The sequence below is a fragment of the Azolla caroliniana genome, unplaced genomic scaffold (assembly GCF_043228905.1).
Source record: "Azolla caroliniana isolate FFs.n. ecotype wild unplaced genomic scaffold, voAzoCaro1.0.p SCAF_5, whole genome shotgun sequence".
NCBI lineage: Eukaryota > Viridiplantae > Streptophyta > Polypodiopsida > Salviniales > Salviniaceae > Azolla > Azolla caroliniana.
In genome coordinates this window covers 1,991,442-2,014,762 of record NW_028230440.1, presented here as the reverse complement: position 1 = coordinate 2,014,762, position 23,321 = coordinate 1,991,442, and the positions used below count along the sequence as shown (strand labels likewise).

The window sequence follows — 23,321 nt, the reverse complement described above, 5'->3', positions numbered from 1 at the left end:
AAAACCAACCTCACACAATTTTGCTAAATCAAGCATACCAACCCCCATGTCTTTGGGAGCAATACTCTATTAAGTATAAGATTGACCTTAAGTAAATACAAGAGCCACATTTTGCAAGCCATTTTGGAGTCCTTTAGATCAGTGATGTTTTTGGCCTCCCAAGGTGTTAAATATTGTCATTCTCAAGCTCTCTCTCTCTCTCTCTCTCTCTCTCTCTCTCTCTCTCTCTCTCTCTCTCACCCCATTTGTTTTAACTTTACTATTCCTCTAAAATTTTGAGTTCAAGCGGGTCAATTTCGAGAAACATAGGATACCTATTAACAAACATAACATGGATAAATTTTAATAATATATCAAACTTATTTTGTAAACATTGATACTTATTCTTTTTTTGAGGCGTACACTTTACAAGCCACACAAAATAGTGGCCACTTTTCTGCCAATTTCATATTTGATCTATTGCAATGGTGTACTTCATGACACAATATGGAGAACCCCAAACCAGAATCTACCCATTTCTTCACAAGCTAAAATAGACTAATAATCTATTCTCTTGATGTGATCATGATTGGTTTTGTGTAGATGCAACTTACAAATGCATCGCTAGATTCATTGTTCAATCCCTATTGTCACATGCCCTAAGGATCAAGGGCCATCCTAAACCAGATTCGTGCTAGAAGCCTCTACACTCTTGACCATGTATCCGATTCCTTGTGTGGCTCTTGTTTCTTGAGGTTGGTGATTATATTTTTGGAGCCAAGTATCTTTGTAGCAGTGTACAACATGCAACCAATATCACATTAAGAAATGAGCATTGATTTGGGTAAGTTTGGTTATCATAGATTCTTATTGTTTATCATGTTCATGCATAAAAAAAACATGCAACTTGTCTAGAATGCTTTAGATCAAATTATTGTGTCAAGTTGTCATGATCGCACATCCCTCTAGGACAAGGGTTTTACATGTCTCCGTTTGTGAGATTTTAGTTTAAAGTTAAATTATTAGCTCAACTTGTCACAATCATGCATCTCTCTAGGACATGGGTTAAAGAGTTTACATGTCTTTGTTGCACCTTTCAAACTTTTTGATCCCAATAATGTGTAAAGGCTTTCACCCAAGGGAAAGGCGTATTTTGCGGAAGTGTGAGGTCACATGAGTGAATATTGCTGCGAAAAGCCAAGCGTACATTTCGAAATTTCGGTTTCAAGTGATGTTGAAACTTATTAGTATTCCCCTTAATGCAAAACATTCAAAATCAATGAGTGGCCTTTTACAATCACTATATTTGAAGTTGCATGTGATTGGAGGCTTTTTAGTGTGATTTGAAGTTGGATATTATAGGGCATCAAATTCTATGTCTCTTAGTAATAACATCTAACTAACAATGTAGTCAGCCACCAAACGAGTACCTTTTTTATTGAAAGCACTCTCACATGTGTTGCTACTAAGAAGCAATATCTAACCTTAACATACCTTCATCAACGTTATGAATATATGCATCTTTCATAACTTAGTTGTCGCAGAGTTTCGTTTACTTACAATATTATACGATATATCAAATCGCACCGGATTCATCTACTAATTCTATTAAGCATTTAATGATCTAGAACAAAATGCAATATTTTCCGAGGTTATAAATATATCGCATGAAAGCAACTATAATTGTACTATTTAGACAAGTTTTTAAAGATAAGAGTCCAATTGTACCATGTGTTCCTTTTGGATTGATGAAGTTTGTGGTTTTACCATCCTTGATTTTGAAAGGTATGGTGCATTTCCATCAAACTTACCAACAAGGTGAATGCCAAAGTCAATGAGGGATTGGATTTGTGTATGGTAACATTGCCTTTTATAACCCATTGTGATGTTTTTCAACTGTCGACTCATGGAAAATAAATTTGTAAAGCCATTTTTTTGGTCAAGTGTCAAATTTATTGACACGATATCAAAGTCATTATATGAATGTGTTTATAATGAGTGTAACCCATTTCTTTACAATTGGATCCACAACCTTAAGATAAAAAAGCATAAGTTTAACCTTGACATTATCATGTGCTTTAAATTTAATTGATAGTTGTGAATTGTGATCATCAAGGTAATACTTTCACTTATGCCTTAGTTCAAATCATTATTATTATAATGTTGATGGCTTTTGTTACAATTGAATCCTTAACATGCATCCTATACATTTCATGGGGCATCCATTGTTATGAATACTCTTTATCATTGTGCAAGTATGATATAATTGAGATATAGCAATAAAAGCTATAAATCTATTAAAATGTAACTTTGAACGTTAGCAATCTTTAAGACTCAATAGAGGTAAAAACTTTTCTATGCTCTTGTTGAGAACAAGGGGGGATATTTAGAAAACAAGATAGAAGTAAGTTCAAACACATTTCCGTGCTAAAGCTAAGAGTAAGCGGAAAAGATTAAAGTGGCAACTGCCAACATGCATCGGAGTTATAGAACTTGGAAGCTAGTAGTTCTACTAGCAATTAATAACTTTAAAGCTTTTAACACATGTTGACACAATATGTTTATATGATCATTTAAATGATTTACCATTGCATTGACATTAATCATAAAAATTTCCATGCCGTAAGGACATGCAATTTAATTTTGAATGTTCCGATTTTATAATAAACTCGACATGACTTGAGACACTTTTGAGATCTTTGGATGGGTAGGCAAACATCATATCCTAACCTTGGTCTCCCGTACAAACATTTAGGGGCTCGACGGTTTAATCCATTTTCCAAATATTCAAGCAAGGTTAAGGCTAATTATATTTGATGAATAATCTACAATGTTTTTTCATATGATCAATTCCCAAGTTGTCGCAACATTGGTGTAGAAGAAATGAATGGTAATTTGCATGCACACTTTAAATGAGTTTATCATTTGCAAAGTCTCTACTCAACTATGGTCTAAACCATTAACATGATCTTAACTTCACAAGAATGCATAGTTACAAAAGCAATTCATAATGAATGCCATAATTTGGATATGAAAGTGTGAATTTATTCAAACTCATGGTTGTGCACTTACATATGTAAACATACCTCATAGTCTTAGTTTCCATAATGTAGATATGATGACTACAATTGCGAGGCAATCTATTGCTTATTTCTATTCACAAACTAAATTCTCTTATGAATAACTTATATTATTTCAATATGGAATGCTAGCATGTGAAATGCTTTGGGGAAATATGGCGCTAAAGAGCATTAACAAAAATGTACGTAATTTCTTACATATAAATAATGGTAATGGTTTCTATTTGCCAAACACACACAATGGGGTAGGGATAAGGAAGAATGTACCTCTGAACGATCATGTGAACTAATGTTAAATGTGAAAACAATTTTAAGCTTCAAAACCTAAGGTTTCATAAATGTATAGTAATGTTGTTGAGGGTTACATCTTATAGGCCATTAAAAGATTTTTTATTTTTATTTTATTTCCAAAAAAAAAAATCCTTCCATTAGTTATAAAATTGTACAGATAAGAGTATTATATACAAATCCCTGTAGGGACGCGATAATTTCATCTTATGTGGATGCCCACTGTCTCAAGAAAGGGAGAGGACGACCATTGTTGGATGAAGGCTAGTTGTTGTCTTTCAACTCCATCGGAGCCGCCCTTGAGGCCATCGTATTGGTTCTTTAGAGTGGCTACAACTTCACTCCATATCTCTTGCGTTAACATTACTGGATGCGCGGTTTGGTTGGAGAAGACCCATCTACATCGATGTCCATAGAATCCAAAGAGTTATTGAGCTGACCAATTCCAACACAACTTGAGATTTGGCATTAATAGGAGTAGAGTGGATATTGTCGATGGTGGAAAAGAAAACCTCTTGTGCTTTTATCACCAAAGTCATCCCCTCCTCCTGATGCTCGTACCTGTCAACTCGGGCCTGCCATGATAACCAACATACATTTCCCCACTTGATTGTGCCTTGCACCTGGCATAATTGCAATAGGCACTGGCCATTAAAAGATTTACAATGGTTAGTATGTCATTCACTTAATTCATAACAAGGTTAGCTATTTTCCATTCCCTTAATTCAAAATAAGATTAGACTAACTTTCTTTAGTTGTGGTATCGATGTAGTTTTTTTCTAATACGTTTATTAATAGAATTATTGCAAACACAAAAAATCTAAGGAATCATCTCAGTTGTGAATAAAAAGCACTTGAAATTGTAGGTTTCAAACATGGATAAATAAAACACAAGAAACCACACACGCTTATGTAGGACCTAATTTGGTATTGTAAAAACAAGGGATACAATAGAGCAAATAGATTCAATCAACAACACATGAAACATTATATTCTTGCACACGGTAGAGATGATGCAACACAATGAGGAGCAAACAGGAAGCAATGCAAATGTCCACAACATGGATGCCAAGTCGCAACAAATACAAGTGGATAGGAATAAGTTGAGACCTATAAAATAAACACGTTCTATTTATGGTGGATAATAACCCCAATGGGAACCCAAGAAAGGCAACACTACTACGATAAATGGGTCATTAGTTAAGACTTAAAAGTTAATTCAAATTAGATTATTGTTTTTCTCATGACACGAAAGTATACACATTTGTAGGAATTGGTGTACAATATGTCAAGGACCCAAGTCACAAATTTTGTGAGGTTGATGGCTAGTAAGTTTACTTCTCTCCTCACTTGTGAAAGGCTTTAAGAAGTGCAAGAATTCTCATTAGACAAAAACATTTTTTCTTTGTTTCCTCTACGGTAGTACTAGTGCCTCAGGTCTAAATGAAAGTGGTCTTTAAGGGGGGAATAATCCAACAAATCCATGGTGGAGAACCATGACTTGATAATCATAGGGATCTCCAATTTCAGAATTAGGACTGGGTTAATGAATTGTTTGTCCAAACTTATGCATCTACCTCAGGAAAGCATATCGTGTTTTGAATGGCCATCGTCATATGCATAACTAAATGTCAAGCAACTTTACTTGTTGAAATCATTGGCTTAATGGTTAAAAACTTAAATATATGGCCTCTCTCATTGATGTTCATTTGCTTAAGATACATATATCCGTTTGTTGACATAAAGTTACGTTGGGCACAACCAAATCCGAAGGTGCATTCTAGATCCAAGGCAATTATGTGGTCTCTATTGAGTCAAAGGAAACAATAATTCCTTGATGCAGATATCATTTGTTGGGAAACACAATCCTCATACTCTTGAGTAAAAAAGGGCACTTGAAAATGTTGAAGAATCTCATTATGAACTTCCATTGCACTACATCTAAGCATTGGAGTCTGAATGGAGGAGATTTGCCACCTAGGCTCTCCACCATCAACTAGTTAGATCAATCGATCATTTTCCATGGGGCCAAAGGACACAAAACGCGAAAGTAAAGGCCATCATAATTACAAAGGGAAAACACGAATGTAAAAGGGATACATCCCTCTCAATTCTAAACTAACTCTTGCGATACATCCCTCTCAATCATCCTTAAGATTCATCCCTCTCCTTGTAGACAACTCTAGGCATGGGGAGCTTTGATACGCTGACCAATGGTGTGGTGTGTGCGAGATCAAGGGAATGGATTTCTCGGATCTGTGGCGGACAACAATTACTACTCCCCCTAATTAGCTATTAAGATGTTGATTAGCTAATCCCCTAATTAGCTATTAAGAGGTTAATTAGCTAATCCCCTAATTCTCTCTTAAGAGGTTGATTAGCTAATCCCCTAATTAGCTATTAAGAGGTTAATTAGCTTATCCCCTAATTCTCTCTTAAGAGGTTGATTAGCTAATCCCCTAATTAGCTATTAAGAGGTTAATTAGCTAATCCCCTAATTCTCTCTTAAGAGGTTGATTAGCTAATCCCCTAATTAGCGATTAAGAGGTTGATTAACTAACTAATCAATCAACCCAAGAATGCTAATGAGTGGCCAACTTATGAGGGTTACATTTGTGTACGTCAGGATGACAGATGATGAAGATGGTTTCCTAGGACCAACAGAGTACTCCATAGCCAGCAAAATCGGCTTCCTTCCTTCCCCACAGAGATGGAGACGCATACAGAGACCCATCACAATGGCATAACTCCACATACACAAATTTAAAATTTCTTGTGCTTTGATTGTTCTCCAGCAAACCTTCTTGGAGCTATGAATAACTAATCAGAAGAGGAGTCATGATCTTAGCAAGAGCTCAGCACCTGTATAAGAATGTCAAAGATCCCATTAACAAGTATGCTTATAAACAAGGTATGGATTACATGGCTTTACTCAAAGGTTGTGCAAAAGAGAAAGACTTGAATAAAGTTATTAATATACATGATAATCTAAAAGAGAAAGGATTACTTGACAAAAATCCCTATTTAGGGAGTGCTTTGATTAGTATATATGCCAAATGTGGTGCATTGGAGAAAGCATATCAAGTGTTTATGGAGCTTCAGGTCCGAGATGTTGTCTCATGGTGTGCTATTATTGGTGGATATACTAAAAAGGGAAAGGGCCGACAAGCTCTCGTTTTTTTCGAACATATGCAAAATGATGGCATTGCTCCCGATCTGATCACTTTTGTATGTGCTTTGAAAGCATGTGGTAGCGTCATAGATATCGATATGGGTCGAAAAATTCACAAAACAATCATTGACAAAGAAATACTGGGAAAAAACATTGTTTTAGGCACTGCTTTGGTGGATATGTATGCTAAATGTGATGAATTAGGAAAGGCAGAAAATGTGCTTGAAGAGCTTCCTGTTCGTGATGTGGTATCTTGGAATGCCCTCATTTCAGGTTATGTCCAATATCAGCGCGGCAAGGATGCGTTGAAATGTTTAGAAGTGATGCAGTGTGAGGGCATATTTCCTGACACTGTGACGTTTACTTGTGTCTTGAAAGCATGTGGTGCCCTTGGGGAAATTCATCAGGGTAAACAAATCCATGATGAGATCATTTGTAAAAGTTTATTGGAAGAGAATGTTATTCTTGGGAATGCTCTTGTTGACATGTATGCCAAATGTGATGATTTGGAAAAAGCTCAACGAGTGTTTGATGAACTTCCTTTTCAAGATTTGGTCTCATGGAATGCATTGATCTCAGGATATGCTCAGCATGGACACAATGAAGGTGCATTGAAGTGTTTCAAACAGATGCGAAGAGATGGTTTTTGCCCAAATGCCATCACTTTTACTTGCATCTTGAAGGCATGTGGAATAGATATGGGGAAACAAATCCACCATGAGATTATCCATATGAAATGCTTAAACAAGCATGTCGAGCTTGGCAATGCTTTGGTGGATATGTATGCAAAATGTGGTGAGCTAGGAAAAGCGCAGGAAGTGTTTGATGAGCTTTCTGTTCGTGACATTGTATCGTGGAATGTTTTGATTGCTGGATATGTTCAGCAAGGGGAAGGAAGCAAAGCTATAACTTGTTTCAAGAGGATGCAGTGTGATCACTTCTTGCCAAATACAATCACCTTCATTTGCATATTGAAGGCGTGTTCAAGCACAGGGGCTTCACACACAGGTGAGCAAATTCACAGTGAAATTGTAAGTGAAAGATTGATCGGTAAAGTTCTCGAACTAGATACAGCTTTGGTGGATATGTATGCCAAATGTGGTCAAGTAGGAAAAGCACAGAAAGTGCTCATGGGGCTTCCGGTTCGGGATGTGGCTTCTTGGAATGCACTAATTTCAGGATATTCCCAACATAGATTTGGTCGGGAAGCATTAAATCTTTTTGAACAAATGCAAAATGATGGTCTTTCTCCGGATGCAATCACCTTTGTAAGTTTATTAAAGGCCTGTGGCAGTGTAGGAGCTGTTGATAAGGGCATAGAAATTCACAATGAAATCATGACTAAGAGGCTGTTAGAAGGCAATATTGAGCTTGGGAATGCTTTGGTGGACATGTATGCTAAATGTGGTGAGCTAGAAAGAGCACAAAAGGCATTCAATGATCTTTCAGTTGTAGATGTGATCTCTTGGAATGCTTTGATATCGGGATATGCTGAAAAGGGCCATGCTAAAAAAGCACTAGATTCTTTCAAGAAAATGCAACTTGAGGGTCAAATCTCGCCGGATGCGGTCACATTTTTGTGCGTGCTGAATGCATGTAGTCATTCAGGTTATGTGAATGAGGGTAAATATCATTTTGAAGATATGAAAAAAAGGTATGGAATCACACCTGACATTCAACACTACACATGCATGGTTGATCTTTTCTGTCGGGTAGGACACTTTGATGAGGCGATGGTGTTGACTAAAGAGATGCCAACTTCCGACTATCCACTCTGGTGTGCTTTGTTAGGTGCATGCCAAAAATGGGATAATGTCAAACTTGGGAGATTGGCTTTTGAAAAGGCAGTACAACTCAATGATACTCATGGCGTAGCTTATATGCATATGGTGAATATGTATGCAGCTACAAGCATGCAAAAAGGATGTAGGAAAAACGAAGTTGATATCACCAGAGTAAACCATATTAGTGCTGACAATTGTGGTCATAATGTGTGATTTGATGTCATCTTAATTCATACCAAAGAATGGACCATATTTTTAATGAATGTGAAGAAAGATGTGTGTCATGCCTGATTCTGTTTGGGCACCAAATTTAAGGTCATGAGAGTAAAATACACTGATGAAATTGGGATCATATTGCATGAATTGATTTCAATGCCGAGGATTTGGCACTGCATTTTGATGAATATGATATGTCGTGCCAGAAAGATTGGGCTAATCATAGCGAGAATGTTATGAGCATAACTGAGATTTCAGAACCAATTTATGGCTAGAGAGTGGCTCGATAGGCAATGTCGGGTTTTCGGTCTATAAATGTGGTTTCTACTCTTCCTATTCATGGATTTATGCTCAATTCTATCAATCGAAGTGGTTTGGCTTGAGTAGATGTGTATGTGGTCGGGAGGAGAGTAATTATCTATAACCTTTCATTACACATTATGCGTTTAATTATGTTTATTTCCATGTTTAGAGACGTTGGTCCTAATCAACACTTGGCCAAACAAACCTCATGAAAACACAGCTACAACAATGAAACATCTGATCAAATGTTATTGCTACAAAACAAAGGCTTCCGAATTGGACATGAAGATTTGTCCTCTTTGGTTTCTGGATTATGGATTCTATTACTGGATTCTCATTTTTAGGATTGTTATGCCTGAGCATATCTGATCATCTCCGTAAATTATTAGTTTTTCTTTTCTTTTTGAGCTGGGAGTTTTTCCTATTCATTTTTCCCTCTATCAAATGCACCTATTGATGATCAATGGTAATTATATGCTTTCTAGTTTTTATGAGCACAAGAACTAAACAAATGTTCATTCTTGGACTGAACATTCTTCAATGCTTTTCCATTTTCAAGTGCAAGAAATAAAGGAGATCATATGGGATACCTTTTTGCACCACCGATATCATAGATGGAAGAACATTATGGAACATGAGCACCTATCGAGACATCATGTTATTTGAATTGTAGTCCAGGGGCTATGTACCATGTGAAATAGTAGGCTTATTTGGCCACCCTTCAAAGAAAAAGGGGTCTCAAAAGACATAGACAATGTCTAGTTCACAACATTTGATTGTGTTGGTTCTAAGAACATCTTTTGATTTGGGATTACAACAAACAGACGATAGACTGGAGTGATTTGGAAACAACCTTTGACCGTGCACATTATGCTTTAGTAGTAGGATACGAAGGAGAAAACTTTGATACCATATTGTAAGGCCTTTCCCACAGGGAATTCCTGTGATAGATTTTGGCAAACAGAATATATGGTGTCAGAGTGATGACAATGATAGCAGTAATATCAATGGTATCATGACAAGGATGTGGTCTAATACTAATGCTACAAAATGCTGCTTATGTATGAGATGAAGGAAAATGTGAATGATCACACAATGTAAAGAGTGTTAAAAGTAATTGATCTCTGGATTTGTTTGACTGGCTTGATAGACACCAATAATTTTATGCCCATTTGTTTGCCCTAGCTTTTCTGGCAACCAATGATTCCACTCTATGTGACACTAGCACGGACAAAAGTGGTTGTTGCCGATCCGTCTTTTCTTGTGACCAATGATTTTGTGTCGAGTTAGTTAGCATGGGCAAAAAAACAGATGTCCACCTCACCATTTTTGGCCACTGAGAATTGATGCCATATCAACAACATATAGGCAAATTCATTGTCCAACCCCCACGTTTATGCCGACCCATAAAAATGTGGGTGTTCGCCCAGAGACGGTTGGATTTTGCCCCAGTTTTCTTTTGCAGCATAAGAGATGATGAAACATCAGCATGGATTCGGTTCAGGCAACAAGGAATGATTTGGTGCTTCATCAACATGAATTTCTTTTCATTTATGGAGCCAAGCCTCGCGTTAGCAATCATTATAATTCACTAGAATCTGTTATTGAAACTTTCTGTCAACCGCCATATTCACACTCTCTCTAAAGTCTTCTCCATCATCATCATCTCATCTTCTTCTTCTTCTGAATGCATGACTGACCTAATTCCTCCTCTTCATTACTTCATCAATCTTCTTCAAAAGTGCAGAGACGCCAAAAATCTCTCTCAAGCCATGAGAGCCCATCTCCATATATGCTACCAAGGCATGGACTCGCATCAAGATTTATCTCAAGAGCTCATCTCTGTGTTCATATCATGTGGGAACCTCCCTTTATCCCTTCAATCCTTCAATAAATTGAAAAAAAGAGATGAATTTGCTTGGATTTCAATGATTTCAGGGTTTTGTTCACATGGAAAAGCTCTATTTTCTCTCACTCTGAACCAAGAAATGGAGAAAGTAGATGGGATCTCCCCGACCAAATACACATTCATAGCTCTATTGAAAGTATGTGTAAGCTTTAGACATCTTAACACCTGCTATCATATACATGACGAAATAATAAAGAAAGGAATAAATGACGATGATGAAGAAGACTTGTGTGTTTCTAACACATTGATTGATACATATGCAAAATGTAGTTCGATTCTAGAAGCTCAAGAAATGTTTGACAAAATGAAGGTTAGAAATGTGGTATCATGGACTACACTTATGTGTGGTTATATGGATCATGGTTATGTTGAGTGTGCGATAGAATTATGCAATGTAATGCAATCAGAAGGTATCTCTCCCAATGTTGTCACCTATTTATGTGCTCTGAAAGCATGCGCTAGCATTGGTTCTATAGAGAATGGAAAGAATTTACATATCCAGATTCTGAAAATGGGACTTGAGAATGCAAATCAACAACGAATCGGGCATATTTTGATCACATTTTACATCAAATCTGGTATGTTCGAGGAGGCTCGAAAGATCTTTGATATGCTTCTTGTTTGTAACGAGGTTGTATGGAGTTCTTTGATAGCAGGGTATACTACTCATGGCTATGGTGAAGAAGCTCTCTATTACTTTGAATCAATGCTATTCAATGGGTCTCTTCCAAATTCGATCACTTTTCTTTCATGTTTAAAAGCTTGTGGATGCATTGGAGCTCTACGTAAGGGTTTAGAAATACATTCTCAGATAATTTTGAATCATGTTCAAAATGATGTTTCCGTCGGTTGTGCATTGGTCGATATGTATATCAGATGTGGTTCATTGGAAAGAGCACGTGTTGTATTCGATGATCTACTTGTTCGAGATGTGGCATTATGGAATGCATTAATGAATGGATGCTTGGAGCATTGTATGGATGAGAATGTATGTGTGTTTCTGGAAGAAATGCAACTTGAAGGTGTGAACCCAGATCATGAGACTTTCGCTTCTTGTGTTAGAGCATGTGGAAGTTTGGAAGACATAGTAAAGGGGCAAGAATTGCACATGGACATTACTAAAAAGGGGCTTCAAGATGATTTTATTTCTTCAACATTGGTTGATATGTATGGAAAGTGTTGTTTGTTATCAGAAGCACATGAATTATTTAGCAAAATGGAAGACCAAGATTTGGTCACATGGACTTCCCTTATCGTGGGATATTGTGAAAATGGTCTGAGTAGTGAAAAGGTGATGTCTTGTTTTTATAATATGCTTTTAAAAGGTGTCTCTCCAGATGCTTTCTCAATTGCCAGCACCTTGAAATGTTGTATTGATTCAAGATTCAAAAGATTCGGACAACAATTGCACATGCTAGTTTTCCAATTCGGATATGAAAATGATAAAATTATTGCAAATACTTTAGTTGAAATGTATGGTAAATATGGTCTACTTGCAGATGCTCGACAAACATTTGAGAAGCTTTTAGTTAGAGATGTGATCTCGTGGAGTGTTATGATCACGAGCTATGCTGAAAAAGGAGAACACACAAAAGCTTTTTTTTCATATGCTCAAATGCAAGATCAAGGTGTTTCACCTGATAGTATGACATTCTTAGGCATTTTGAAAGCCTGCTCTGATATGGGAACCTTGCAAATTGGGCGGGAAATCCATACACATCTATGGAAAGTTGGGTTTGATTCTAATAATCTATTTCTTTTGAATGCTCTCCTTGACATGTATGTGAAATGTGGACACATGGTCGATGCTGAGTATATATTTGATTTGATGCCGATAAAAGATTGTGTGACATGGAACACACTGTTAGTAGGATATAGTAATGGAAGCTCTGAACAGGTTTTCAGCAGATTTGAACGCATGAAAAAGGACGGTATCTCACCTGATGATGTTTCATTTCTTACAATCCTTAGTGTGTGTTGTCATCTTGGCCTTGTAGATGATGGTAAGAAATACTATGAGGAAATGATAAGTAAATATGGCATTGATCCAACTACTAAGCATAAAGCATGTATGGTTGAACTCTTGTGTAATGTAGGCCAATTGGATGTGGCGGCAGAGATGGCACAGAAGGAAAGTAATATTGTTGCATGGACTAGTGTGTTGCATGCTTGTAGAGCATGGGGCAATTTAGAACTTGGAAGAGAGAGTTTTCATTTTGCAGTAAGAGATAAGTCCTAAGCATACATTCACATTATTCAAGATCATGATTCTACTGCATTTTGACTCTTTGTAAGATATAGGTGGAATGAAAATTTCTACCGAGAAGATATTTCCTGGTTTGGACCAAACGGATGTAGCTTGGATGGTAAATATTTTGTTTGGCAAACACCATAATGTCATATGCTCAATCCCTATATTCTGCAGGATCATCTCTAAAGAGATGGCTTACGACTCCTGAAAGAGAATTGAGAGTCACACATGTGTTTATTGAGACATTCCAATGAAATTATACTCAAGCACACATTTGGCAAAAGGAAGTTTACATGAATGTTTCTTGCAACGCAGTTGAACACGGACCACTCCATCTTTTGGTCCGAACTCAAGGAAACACGGACAACTCATTTGTTGCATAATGCTCCACATTCGGGTACAGAAGAGATTTTGTTAGGATTATGTGTGGTGTGCATTATCCTTCTATGTATGCAAGTAGTTAGGAATATCCACAAAACTACTTGCAAACAAAACAAAGATCGGAAATCGTTATATTTGACATAAGCTCATAATACTGCACGTTGATGCATTAAGCAAACATGGCTTACAATATCTGAGAAGATTGTGCAGCAATTATAATTCATAAAAAGGTCGATTGTATACTTGGATGTGAAGTCATTCTTGGGGCATATTTCCCTCTATCCCTTAGAATCACCATCACCATATTTGCCCCTATCCTTACCATAATCTTTTATGACATTTTTTAAGAATCCTGAAAGTTTATTTATGATATTAATTTGTCGTATATAAAACATTAGCAATTTTCTAAAGTACTGTTCATTGAGATAGCATTTCCGGCATTTTGGGCCTATGGTCTAGTGTTATCTAGGAAATTATTTGGCCTTAAAATATAAATATTAATTTGTTGCCTTTAACATGAAACATAAACTAATGTTTCTTTCAATCATAATTCAAATTAAGAGTTTTTTGTTCTCGCTCTACCTATTCTGTGGTTTCATCAAGAAAAGTTTGTGTACTGATTCTTTCTACATAACGTAATGGTACTTAATGGGCATCACAAAAAGCCTAAAGCTTACACAAGAAATTGGAACATGCCAAGTACCTTCACCTAACTACATATATTGATGAAATAGATGTTGATTACTAAACTTTGTGTGTGCCATTGTGAATTTCACGCAAGGAGAACAACAAAGATGGATAATAATTTGCATAGCCGTAGTATTTTAAATGGTATTGATTGTGGTGATGAGATTAATATGTGTTTAGAGTTGCTTTAAAAGTTGGAAGACATGAAGTGTCTCATTTGTGTATTGGGATGCAATTTATAAGAAGATGATGAAGCTTAGTTCATTTATATTTTCCCAAAAAGGTTTGATGCATATGGTGATGTAGCAGTAATTATAACATGATATCTTTATGATATTCAGTTGTACCAGTATCACATGTAATAGCATTATACTATATTCGGAAATAATTATCACAAGTAATGAAGGAACATTGATGTTTTGCTTACAAGATTGTGTTAAAGCTGCAATGTCGATGCCGATAGATTTGGTAAAGTAAACTTAGTGCATCTAGATTCTATTTGATGCAACATTTTGATATTATTCTTGGGCCTTTGTTTGCATTGATAGGCATTGAACATGTTCATTTTCACTACTTCGTGAGTGTTCTTTGAGATAGATGTCACTGTGATTCTACATAACCCTTTCATCAACAGTTTTGGCAGCACAATCCGTTGCCTATATGTACTAAATTTCTCTTCTTGGGTGTAAATTTCCATAGAGTCAGATTTCTGATTACTAAAATAGAATTTATAATATTCACATTTTGACATCAACGGTCTCGTGGTGTAGTTGGTTATCACATCAGTCTAACACACTGAAGGTCTCCGGTTCGAGCCCGGGCGAGGTCAATGGTTTTCCTCTTTTTCATCCTACAACTTTCGCTTCTGCCTACGTTCATTTACCCTCCGCTCTCTTGTAGTATTATCTTCTGGTCATTAAAATAATGTTCTCTCCTTTTTTACTCTCATCCAAATATTGAACAAAAGTATATATGTGTTAGATAAAACAAATGCACACTATACACGAGGATTCAAACATGTCGTCAACTCTGTGATTGCAATTTGCCAGGACATGAATAAACTGAATCATTTTTTGTATTAGTAAACGGAATCTCTTTATAACTGTAAACTATGTTACATAACAAAGTGTTCTTTAACTTCATATGCCTTTAGCATCCAAAGGTAACACAAAGATTATGCCCTTGTCAAGTTACATTATTACTACACGTATGGATGCAAATACAGTATTTACATGCGATATCTAACATGGATGCCAGTTAAGTAATTTTTATTATCCAAGAATATGGATGTGAATCATGTTTTTATTAGATATACATAGCAATATGGATGCAAATGAGGTGTTTATACATGATATCCAAAAATATGGAAGTAAATAATGTGGGTAAACACGTGATTTCCGACATAGGAAGTGGATGAAGTATAAACAAAACTTACAGGGTCCTGATGGAACTCATTGATATATGACCAGAAGAAAGTATGAAAACATATGGTTTTTTATTGATGTGTTTCATGTAGCATGAAGAGCGTCTTCGACTCTCTAAGATCTAGCATTGCAGGAGCCCTTTGTGCGTAAATTGTCTATCATTGTGCCGAGCACGGCATAGAGACTTGCCAAGCAACATGGAAGAGAGAATCATATATGATTCCTGAATATTCTTTTCAGCTGCTCATATGTGAGGGAATGTACATATATTTACGATAGAGAACAACACATGGGAGGGTCAGGGTTTGCGGTTTTGGTGTTTAAGGTTTGGGTTTTGGTTGAGGGTTTACAAGAGCTAAGGTTTGGCTTTGAATCTGACTCTGAGTTTTGAGTCTGGATCTAGGTATATGGGTTTTACGGGTTTAGGATTTACAGTTTTTGGGTTAAGGATATAGCATGCTTAGGGAAGGGCAGAAGGTCTCATTGTCATTTCCACAAACAAATCCAAGCTTAGCTTTCCCACACATTATTGGTGGTTGTGCAACAGAGGAACAACTCAGTATTGCAAACAATGTTTTTCATTCTCATGGCCTCAATCTTCGCCACTTCCTCTTGCAGCCCAGCAGCTGCATAGATGCTTGCCATACTAAAATAAGCAGCAGCATTATTACTATCTAATTTGATTGCTTCTTCAAAGGCTAACCTTCCAAGTTTTACATTACCCCATCTTTGGCATGCATCCAGTACACAACACCAGAGTGGATAGTCAATAGATGCCATCTTCTTGATAACTTCGATAGCTTTGTCAAAGAGCCCTACTCTACTGAAAAGATCAACCATACATGTCTCATGCTGAATGTCCGGCATGAAACCATGTTTTTTGGGGATATCCGCAAAACATTTTCTACCCTCCTCCACCATGCCCGAATGGCTACATGCACTCAATACACAAAGAAGAGTCACAGCATCAGGAGAGAAGCCATCATGTTGCATCTTTTCAAAATAGAACAAAGCCTTCTCACCTTCTCCTTCCTGGCCATAACCTGATATCAATGTGTTCCAAGAGACTACATCTCGAACAGGAAGTTCATCAAAAACTTTTTGTGCTTTTTCAAGTTCACCACATTTGGCATACATATCAATTAAAGCATTGCCAAGATCAACATCATTCTTCAGCAATCCTGTATTCAGGATTTCATCGTGGATTTGGATGCCTTTATCAACTGCTCCTTTGCTCCCACAAGCCTTCAAAACACTGAGGAAGGTGATTGCATCTGGAGATCGGAAGTCATGTTGCATTTGCTCAAAACAGTGAAGTGCTCTTTCACCCTGCTCATGTTGAGCATATCCGGAAATCAATGCATTCCATGAAACTACATTTCTAAAAGGAAGCTCATCAAACACTTCATGGGCTTTAGTTAGCTCACCACATTTCGCATACATATCCACCAATGCGGTACCTAGAGAGATATCTTTCTTCAAAAAACCCTTGCTTACTATCTCACTATGAAGTTCTCTCCCCATGTTAATCTCCTTTGTGCTTCCACATGCCTTGAGCATGTTAATGTAAGTTATCACATCTGGAAATATGTTGTCATGTTGCATTTGGGTGAAACAATTCAAGGCTTCCACATCTTGACCTTGTTGAACATATCCAGTAATTAGTGCATTCCATGAGACTATATCTCGAACAGGCAGAGTGACAAATATTTCCTGTGCTTTTTCTATTTGGCCACATTTGGCATACATGTCCACCAGAGCATTATCAAGCACTAGATGCTTCCCCAGCAATCCATTAGTAGCAATCTCATCGTGAATTTGTCTGCCCTTATCAATTGCTCCGGTGCTTCCACAAGCCTTCAAGATGCAAGTCAATGTGACTGCATTGGGAGAAAACCCATCATTTTGCATTTGCTCAAAACAATCCAATGCATCTTTACAGCGTCCTTGCTCTGCGTAGCCTGCAATGAGTGAAGACCAAGAAACTACATCACGAACATGAAGTCCGTTAAGTACCTCGTGTGCTTTTGAAAGGTTTCCACATTTGGCATACATATCCACAAGTCCATTGCCAAGTACAATATCTTTTTTCAGCAAAGCCTTTGATAAGATCTCATCATGAATTTGTTCTCCCTTATTGACTGCCTTCAAAATGCCACATGCCTTCAATATGCAAGAGAATGTAATAACATCAGGCAAGAGGCCATCATTTTGCATCCGTTCGAAACAATTTAACGCATTTTCGCCCTCTCCATGATGGATATATCCTGCAATTAAGGCATTCCAAGAGACCACATTGCGACCAGGAAGCTCATCGTGTACTTGTTGAGCTTTTTCTAGCATGCCACATTTGGCATACATGTCCACCAAAGCATTGCCAAGCATGATATGCTTGTCTAGCAATCCTTTATTAACAATCTTGTCATGTATAACTTTGCCTTTCTCAACATCCCCTATGCTTCCACATGCCTTCAATATGCAAGTGAAAGTGACTGCATTCGGAGAAAAGCAATTACTTTCCATTTGTTCAAAACAACCCAATGCATGTTTACTTTGACCTTGTTCAATGTATCCTGAAATGAGGGCATTCCAGGAGACTACACTCCGGCAAGGAAGCTCTTTGAACACTTCTTCAGCTTTTCCTAGTTCACCACATTTGGCATACATGTTCACCAAAGCAGTACCCAAAACAGCATCTTTTCCCAACAAACCTTTATCAACTATCTCTTTGTGAATTTGCTTTCCTTTATTAATTGCTCCTATACTCCCGCATGCTTTCAAGATGCAAACGAAGGTGATGGAATCAGGGGAGAGACCTTCATTTTGCATTCTTTCAAAGCAATTCAGGGCTTCTTCACCTTGACCTTGTTGGGCATATCCAGAAATAAGGGTTGACCATGAGACTACATCTCGGAAAAAAAGTTCATCAAGCACTTGTTGTGCTTTGTCCAAATAACCACATTTCACATACATGTGGATCAATGCACTTCCTACATAAGGATTCTTCTGGAGAAAACCTCTTTTTACAACATCAACGTGCAAACTAGTGCCTTCACGCAGATCCTTCTTCTTGGCACAAGTCTTGAGTAAGGCAACATATGCAATTGCCTCTTTGTACTCATATAGATTCTCATACGCCTTGTCACCTTTTGCATACATTTTGGCATCATAGGGGTTTTCATCCTTGTCAAAGGTTTTTTCATCTTTTTGCTTCACCAAACTGAGGACTCCATCTTTAGACATCGATCTTCTTCTGCTTAGCTCTTGGTAGACCCAACAAGGGTTTTGGAGGCCATGGAGGCACGAGGATGCCTTTGTGATTTTCTGTCAAAAGAATGGCGTCTCTCTCTCTCACACACACACACTCACTCTGTTATTCTCTTCTCTTTGTGGCATTTGTATGTGGGTATATACATGTGCAGCATTCGTAGCGTGTGTAATACTCACCTTATTTTGGGTCCATTGTGAGGGATCCTCGAAGAACTCTTTCCAAAAGAGGTGGGTTGTTTCCTTAGCTTCTTTTGCTACTGCCCGCATCTTCAATAGTCTCTCAGAATTAGGGTTAGGGTTTTAGGTTTAGGGTTGGGATGACGGCCAGCCCGCCTCCTGCACAGAGGCCTGGGTGCATCATTCCATGGCACTTTATTACAAGTTGTTGAAGGTGACAAAGTTCCCCTGCAGACACCTTCCCCCCCCATTGCTGGTACCACTCGCCCGCCCGCGCTTGAAAAGGTTCCCGAAGCCGCCGGGTCCCCGAACCCTTCGGATTAAGGAAGTGTCAAAGTAGCGAACAATCAGTTCAAGTGTCCCCGGACCCTTCGGATTAAGGCAGTGTTAAAGTAGAGAACAATCAGTTCAAGTGTCCAAACAACAAGTGAAGAAGGATTATCGATTACGCTCACCAAGAGCGAAGAAGGTGGAAAAACTCGAATGGTAGCAACTCATGCATTGGTTGGCAAGGTGAGAATCCGTAAGCAAGCCTTTAACATGATACCATCTACATGCTTTGGAATAATCCGTGATCGCCGCAAACTACTTGGTCTTGTGCCTAAACTTCATCTTGCACCGGAACAACTTTTCTGAATTCACTAGTGTTTGTTTGATGTGCGAGGTTACTTCGGCCTAAGAGCATAGTTTGTAATTATATATATATATATATGGGTTTTTTCAAGGCTTACGGTATGGTTATGTCTTTTTTGTTCATCATGGAACCTCTTGTTTGCCTCTTGAGCTTTAACGAATGCATGCACGGTGGTGATTGAGGAATGAAATACGTGGTCGGTGATACTATTGTATGCTCTCTTAATGTTTTCTTCATGTTTTTGCATTTATGAGTGATTATGCAAGAGTAAGAATTTGCAAACAAATACTAGAAAGTTTGTTGGTACTGCTCAAAGGTGGATTGATGCTCACTCTTCACCCGCAAAAGGGTGGTGCATACCTACCCTGTTCTTGATAATAGTCTAATACAGAGGAAACCATGAGCTCATTGTGTCCTCCATTGCATCCCTTATTATTTTCTCCTATCCTTCAATGACTTATTGAACATCATTGAAAGAGCCCAAATGAATCATTTGTCTCTTTCGAGGAGAATTGGGGAATGGGTAGATTCCAAGCTAATAATCAAGATGACGGAAAGGGAAGTAACTTGGAAGCATGAAACATGATTCAATGCACTCATAAAACATGATTTCACGCAATTATCCATCGAGTGGTAAGTTGGGACCTTCACTTAATCAACACTGCCCACATGATTTTGTACATAAATTACCAATCTATGCATCAAGTAATAAGTTGGGATCTTCACTTAATCAACAATCCATGACCCCTCTATATCTTGCTCTCGAGATCACACAATATCTTTGATGTATTTGGCAACCAAACTTTTTAAGATCTAATGGAAACAAAATGCATTAGAAGAGGGGAACATATTACAATGACATACGTCAGTTAATTTTTGAAAGTGCCTTTCATGTGTGCAGGCTAGCCAAAAAAAGGCCGAGTTCCTACACTTCATAGATGAACTTGAAAACTCATCCCCAGACACACAAAGTGAGTCATTCATTCCCATTTTCTAATGCTTTGAAGATGTCAGACCTTGTAACAATTCCTGCACAAAATCAGAATTCTCTTCAACATTGAAAACTGTTGATATTTAAGCTCCAAGTAGGAAAGAAAATTTCATGCATGAAGAGTGAATCACATGTTGTCGACGATGCTTACCAACAACTTGGTTTGCTTCATTCACTATTGGAATACGATGAACTTTGCTTTTGAGCATTAAGACGGCAGCATCTGAAAAACAAAAAGAACACTCATTGATCGATCGAGAATATTAATCAATACTGAGCTTATATATTCTGTTCTCAGTGTCGGAAGTTAATTTTTAGAGCAACCATACACTCATTATGACCATAGACGGTTTCTCTCACCGTTCACTGTTCTGTCGACAAATAAAGTGATGGGGGGAGAGGTCATAACCTCACCGACCGTGGATTGAAGCTATACATAAAGAAAACAACCAAACCATGATAAGAGCAGTGTCGAAGAGAACAAAAAAATAAAGTTTTTGTGTATGTGAAACACACAGAAAGGGCGGTAAACGAACCCCTTTCACAGCTTTAGTTCTATCTTTCTTTGACATAACTCCAATACATTTGAGGTCCTTATTGACCACTGGCAACCCCGAGATGGTCGAGAAGAAATGATCCACTTCTTCTAAGAGCTGATCGGGCCTTGCGAAGTACATTTTCGTCGACATCACCTCAGCAAGCAACGTGTGGGGTTGTGCCTGAAAGAACAGTTTGATGCAATAGGAAGTTATGAAAAACAAGAGTCAGCGCACATGGTGAAGTGACATACTTGGAAAAAAACAACTTCAAACATTTCCCACTCAAAAGTTCAAGCATAGGTGTAGGTTCCATCCATTACCTACACATATAGACCTCATGGCTATCCATCAGTCAATGTCACATCCAAAACAATTACATCACTAGGTAAAGCCATGTGGTCATGGATGGATATGTGTAGATGTTATGTTTTGCCCTTACATGTCAGTGTTTCAGATTTAGAATTTGACTCATGAATGGCCATTAGATCCATGTATGATTTGACGTTAGGTTTTAGTGTTTTAGATGTGGGATTTCAGTTCTACATGCCATGGAAGTATATGCCTATGTTATATGATTCAAACTTGGATTTTAGTGTTTAAGATGTGAATTTTTGGTCACATATCCCTTGGATGTATATGACTCAACCTTAGATTTCAATGTTTCAGATGTAGGACTTTAGTTATGGATTCACGGATGTATATGCCAATGCTTTAAATTATTTAAACATGGATTTTTAGTCATGGATGTCCTTTTGAGGGCAATGACTATGTTAAGATTATTATGTTTTGCCACAAATTTCTATTGTTTTCTGCTGTGAATGTCATGGATGGATGTAATGTGGCCATGGCCAGATATGCTGTGTTCTTATGGCTACAATCATCACCCAAATCACTAAAATATTACGTGAAAAATATAGCATAGACATAAAAATATTCATCTATGACTAAAATACACATTTAAACCACTAACATATTACCATAGCCATATCTATCCATAACTAAAATCCACATCTAAAGGACTAAAATATCAAGGCAAAACCTAACATAGCCATATCCATGCATGGCGTCTATGACTAAAATCCACATCTGAAACACTAAAAGCTTTGGGGCAAAAGCATCATGACTTTCTGAAGGTCTGGTTTATGCCAAAAAACATCTATATATGAAGGACAAACACAATTTCTGTACAACTGTATGCCCTAACATTTTTAGTTTGTTTTGGGATGAAATCTAGATCTCCACATACGAATAGTAAAACAGGTCTACTTTTGCACTTTTGTTTGTTTTCGATGCTTACATCCTCTTTGAAGATAACAGGTTCATAGTATTTGCAGAGATCTTCAAAATTGAGAATTGATATATTCCCTGGCCATTCTCCAGATAATATCTCCCCTTCGATCTCTGCATCACTCACAGTGGTTGTGGTAAGACTCGAAGAAAACGCATTAATCTTCTTTCTGGGCAGAGTTAGCGACGAGAAAGAAGGAGAGGGAGAAGGTTTTGCAGAGAAAGGGAAAGATAAAGAGCTGCAGAGATGAGCAGAGAGAGCCATGGCGAGAATGGGATCCTTTCAGGAGACAATATTCATAGAAAGACAGAAGAAGAAGAAGAAGAAGGAAGACAAAGAGAGAAAACAGAAGGGGGGAGTGTTTCTGTAGCCGAGAAAACCGATTTCCTGTTTCGCGTTTTGCTTTTTGCGTTTGCGTTTTGCTTTTTCCCTGTCTTATCCACTTGCCTTGCACTTTGTATGTATGTATTAAGAGGATAAATTTATAAAAGCAAAGAGAAAGCAACAAATATTGAAGAAGAATATTCATACGGGACCCACTCCGTCACCCGATCCATATTATACTTCTCTTTGTAGAGACTCCTTGACTAAGCTCGATCAAGAGAGAGAGAGAGAGAGAGAGATCTTTCGTGATGTCAATTATGATCTGTGGGACCGAGAATCATTACATTATGCCAGACAGCCTGAGCTCACATGGTCCAGCAGCAAACATATTGCACTGTAGATTTACAAATTTACTGTAAAATCTTCAAACTAACTTTCTGCCAGCAATTAGGGACATTTCGAGGGACATCCCCAACTACTTTTTCGCTTATACCTCTTGTGATGTCGATTACGATATATGGGACCGAGAACCATTACATTATGTCAGATAGATTGAGCTCACATGGTCCGGCAGCAAACATGTTGTAGTATAGATTTACAAATTTACTATAAAATCTTCAGGCC

General features: G+C 37.6%; 4 protein-coding genes and 1 non-coding gene across 5 annotated transcripts; 3 read left to right on the top strand and 2 right to left on the bottom strand.

The window, feature by feature from the left end:
• The first annotated feature begins 5,643 nt into the window (after positions 1-5,643).
• On the top strand, positions 5,644-9,224 carry LOC147863585 (pentatricopeptide repeat-containing protein At5g27110-like). Its single transcript, XM_087320047.1, has 2 exons — positions 5,644-5,684; positions 5,895-9,224. Exon 2 carries the CDS (start codon positions 6,186-6,188, stop codon positions 8,514-8,516), a length of 2,331 nt encoding a protein of 776 aa, XP_087176173.1. The 5' UTR covers positions 5,644-5,684; positions 5,895-6,185; the 3' UTR covers positions 8,517-9,224.
• Positions 9,225-10,269: 1,045 nt separating this feature from the next.
• On the top strand, positions 10,270-13,647 carry LOC147863584 (pentatricopeptide repeat-containing protein At3g16610-like). The gene has a single exon (XM_087320575.1). It carries the CDS (start codon positions 10,514-10,516, stop codon positions 12,968-12,970), a length of 2,457 nt encoding a protein of 818 aa, XP_087176701.1. The 5' UTR covers positions 10,270-10,513; the 3' UTR covers positions 12,971-13,647.
• A 1,158-nt stretch (positions 13,648-14,805) lies between these two features.
• TRNAV-AAC (transfer RNA valine (anticodon AAC)) lies at positions 14,806-14,879 on the top strand. The gene has a single exon. It is a non-coding gene; the product is annotated as a tRNA-Val (tRNA).
• Positions 14,880-15,292: 413 nt separating this feature from the next.
• Positions 15,293-19,123, bottom strand: LOC147863582 (pentatricopeptide repeat-containing protein At2g39620-like). The gene is made up of 2 exons (XM_087319596.1): positions 18,922-19,123; positions 15,293-18,798 (listed from the first exon to the last, which is right to left on the bottom strand). Exons 1-2 carry the CDS (start codon positions 19,009-19,011, stop codon positions 15,985-15,987), a joined length of 2,904 nt encoding a protein of 967 aa, XP_087175722.1. The 5' UTR covers positions 19,012-19,123; the 3' UTR covers positions 15,293-15,984.
• A 1,246-nt stretch (positions 19,124-20,369) lies between these two features.
• On the bottom strand, positions 20,370-22,714 carry LOC147863581 (uncharacterized). Its single transcript, XM_087319935.1, has 5 exons — positions 22,383-22,714; positions 21,083-21,265; positions 20,907-20,976; positions 20,698-20,769; positions 20,370-20,584 (listed from the first exon to the last, which is right to left on the bottom strand). The coding sequence occupies exons 1-5, from the start codon at positions 22,635-22,637 to the stop codon at positions 20,532-20,534; spliced, it is 633 nt and encodes a 210-aa protein (XP_087176061.1). The 5' UTR covers positions 22,638-22,714; the 3' UTR covers positions 20,370-20,531.
• Between the last annotated feature and the right edge of the window lie 607 nt (positions 22,715-23,321).

Bases quoted from the DNA above. Each gene is read 5' to 3' on its own strand.
- LOC147863585 (XM_087320047.1), top strand. From the start codon at position 6,186: ATGATCTTAGCAAGAGCTCAGCACCTGTATAAGAATGTCAAAGATCCC.
- LOC147863584 (XM_087320575.1), top strand. From the start codon at position 10,514: ATGACTGACCTAATTCCTCCTCTTCATTACTTCATCAATCTTCTTCAA.
- LOC147863582 (XM_087319596.1), bottom strand. From the start codon at position 19,011: ATGCGGGCAGTAGCAAAAGAAGCTAAGGAAACAACCCACCTCTTTTGG. The intron at 18,799-18,921 runs GTGAGTATTACA...TTCTTTTGACAG, and splicing joins CACAATGGACCCAAAATAAG to AAAATCACAAAGGCATCCTC.
- LOC147863581 (XM_087319935.1), bottom strand. From the start codon at position 22,637: ATGGCTCTCTCTGCTCATCTCTGCAGCTCTTTATCTTTCCCTTTCTCT. The intron at 21,266-22,382 runs GTAAGCATCGAA...CTGTTCTTTCAG, and splicing joins CTGTTATCTTCAAAGAGGAT to GCACAACCCCACACGTTGCT. The intron at 20,585-20,697 runs GTAAGCATCGTC...GATTTTGTGCAG, and splicing joins TGAAGCAAACCAAGTTGTTG to GAATTGTTACAAGGTCTGAC.